We start from the raw sequence: 2500 nt of genomic DNA, 5'->3' as shown, positions 1-2500 counted from the left end.
ATACGGCCTACGGTTAAAGCCAAACAATGTGTGAGTAAGTGTCTGTGTAGCATCCAGAAGGGAGACTGTTTGAGGTTTCCTCACATTTGGCCTCTTTCCCTTTTTCCTCCCGCTACCTTGCTTTCCCCCGGCGTCGTGTGGTCTTCCCTCTCTGGCCCTCGTTACCCCTCAAACTCAAAGCCCATGCCCACCTTGTGCCCGCCGGCGTTAAAGTTCTTCCCGTCGATCAGAGCCGAGACGGTAAACTTCACGCCCGGCCTCAGGGTCTGCGTGTAGCCGAGTCCGACGAGACACGCGTTGTCCACCTTGGCGGACAGCGACACGTCCTTGTCCAGCTGGTATTTGGCGGCGAACCCGAGGCGCGAGCTGTCGCTGCCGACCGTCCAGGTCAGGCCGACGGCCGTCTGGAGGTCGCTGTTCACCTTCTGGTAGATGGAGGTGTTGAACTCCGTGCCGTCGTTGATGGAGGTGAGGAGCTGGCAATCCGCGGCCCTGTATCCCAGGGAGAAGTTGTTCTGGGTCAGCTTGGAGCTGGCCGCGTCGAAGGTCATCTGGTAGCCGGCCAGCAGGCCCTGGTAGCCCAACACGCCGGCCGCGTGGAGCCTGGGAGCGCCCGGGGCCGCGTGGAAGTCCAGGTCGCAGCCCGCGTTGACGTAGGAGCACCGGTAGCCCGTCTTCAGCGTGGCGCTCTTCTTGCCCGTGTTGGGCACGAAGGACGTGTCCAGGCCCAGCCTCAGGCCCTGGGCCAGCCGGTCCTCCATGGTCACCTCCGTCTTCAGCTGGTTCTCCGTGTTCCACTGGTGTTTGAAGCTGAGGCCCAGGTCCTTCATCTTGTACCTGGTCTCCAGGTGGCCCCCAGAGATCCCTGTGTCCAAGTTGTTGGAGCCGGCGGCCCTCACCTCGAACCCACTCTGGCTCTTGGTCTTCACGTCGAGCTTCACGGCGCCAAAGCCGAAGCCGTTGATGAAGAGGTCTTTGGCGGCTTTGCCCAGGTCTTTGTACAGGGGTGGAAAGTCCATCGTTGCCTCTACGCTATGGGACAGGGTGGCAAAACAATGGAGTTATCAAGGATAATTGCTCGAGAAAAATAATTTGCGCTAATGGAGTTCTGTTGTGCACGCTTCCACTTATATAGATGCAGTGTGGCAGATGGGCCAATCAAAGACGCCGATGCCTACCCCAGGTTCTATATATGGAGATAACTAACATACCCAGCTCTGACATCAGAGAACCTCGCCTGGAGGCCCACATATGGAGCTGACCGAAACATCCAAGACTGACATCATAGACCCACCTTTGGGCATAACTGTCATCGCGTGCTCCATATACGGACATGACTGACATCATCATAAAGTCACTAGCACCGCGGCCAAGCGTATAAAGGAAAAGGGACCCCCATGTTAAGACAGTGTCCTCAGTGACGCTCAAAGAACAGCTTAACTCTTTACAGAGAACCAGGACGACTAGCTGTCCTTACAACCCAGTTAATCACGCATCACATATACAAAGACGGCTAGCTGGTCTTACAATCCAGTTAGGCCTCACAGTGGCTCTTGAGTTTGGTTTTAACCAACCAGCCGATTATCACTTTTACAGTCTGTCTGTCTGTCTGTGTACACACACGTGCACATGGTAGAGAGAGACAGAGAGAGAGCTCATTTACAGCCTCACAGCATGGTGGTAACACACCTGGGAGTGCACACGTACACGCACACGCGCAAACACACGCGCAAACACATGCAAACACACGCGCACACGCAAACACGCAAACACACGCGCACACGCAAACACACGCGCACACGCAAACACACGTACACACGCAAACACACGTGCACACGCAAACACACGCAACCACACGCAACCACACGCAAACACACACACACACACACACACACACACACACACACACACACACACACACACACACACACACACACACACACACACACACACACACACACACACAGTGGAAACATGCCACCTTCTGTCCTGTCATGGTGACAGTAACACCTCCTCTAATAGTACACAACATCTGCTGTCCTTCACCTCCTTCACCTTTACAGGAGGTCTCCTCTGATCCGGTAGAGCTGTGGTTCTCACCAGGGGACCCCCCAATTTATTTTTGGGGGGTCCCTAGGTGATCAGCTTAATGTGCAAACATAGTCTTTCTCACTCAGCAGTAAACAAACCAACATACAGTATACTGTAAGTGTAAACAGGGTTTCTGAACATTTATAAAGTTACAATGTAATGACTTTTAAGATCTTTTTAAATACCATTAAGATCAAATAAAAAATATCATGCGTCAGAAGGAATCAACAAACCATTAAAAACAAATTGTCAAACGTTGGCCAAATTGTCAAATATTACCTGAGAAAGACTCACACATTGTGAAAATATCTTATCTACAAGCTCACAACGCCTCGCAGTGGCCTGAAAGGGTTGAGAAGCACTTCACTATAGCAGGGCTGTAAAGAACGTTTCAAAGCATACTTGCCGG

General features: G+C 52.5%; 3 protein-coding genes across 3 annotated transcripts in view; 1 reads left to right on the top strand and 2 right to left on the bottom strand.

Moving 5' to 3' along the window:
- LOC308076077 (uncharacterized protein) overlaps nucleotides 1–2500 on the bottom strand; it is a 382945-nt gene that overhangs the window by 176311 nt on the left and 204134 nt on the right. The gene's annotated exons all lie outside the window — the stretch shown is intronic.
- LOC308075118 (voltage-dependent T-type calcium channel subunit alpha-1H-like) overlaps nucleotides 1–2500 on the top strand; it is a gene marked incomplete at its 3' end in the record, with an annotated part of 187170 nt that overhangs the window by 137778 nt on the left and 46892 nt on the right.
- On the bottom strand, nucleotides 162–1019 carry LOC308104033 (non-selective voltage-gated ion channel VDAC2-like; the record flags this gene model as incomplete). The annotated part of the gene is made up of 1 exon (XM_080454285.1): nucleotides 162–1019. One exon carries the CDS (start codon nucleotides 1017–1019, stop codon nucleotides 162–164), a length of 858 nt encoding a protein of 285 aa, XP_080310411.1.

This window comes from Gymnoscopelus braueri (genome assembly GCF_963280865.1).
Source record: "Gymnoscopelus braueri genome assembly, chromosome: 2".
NCBI classification, from domain to species: Eukaryota; Metazoa; Chordata; class Actinopteri; order Myctophiformes; family Myctophidae; genus Gymnoscopelus; species Gymnoscopelus braueri.
This window is presented reverse-complemented; position numbering and strand designations above follow the sequence as displayed.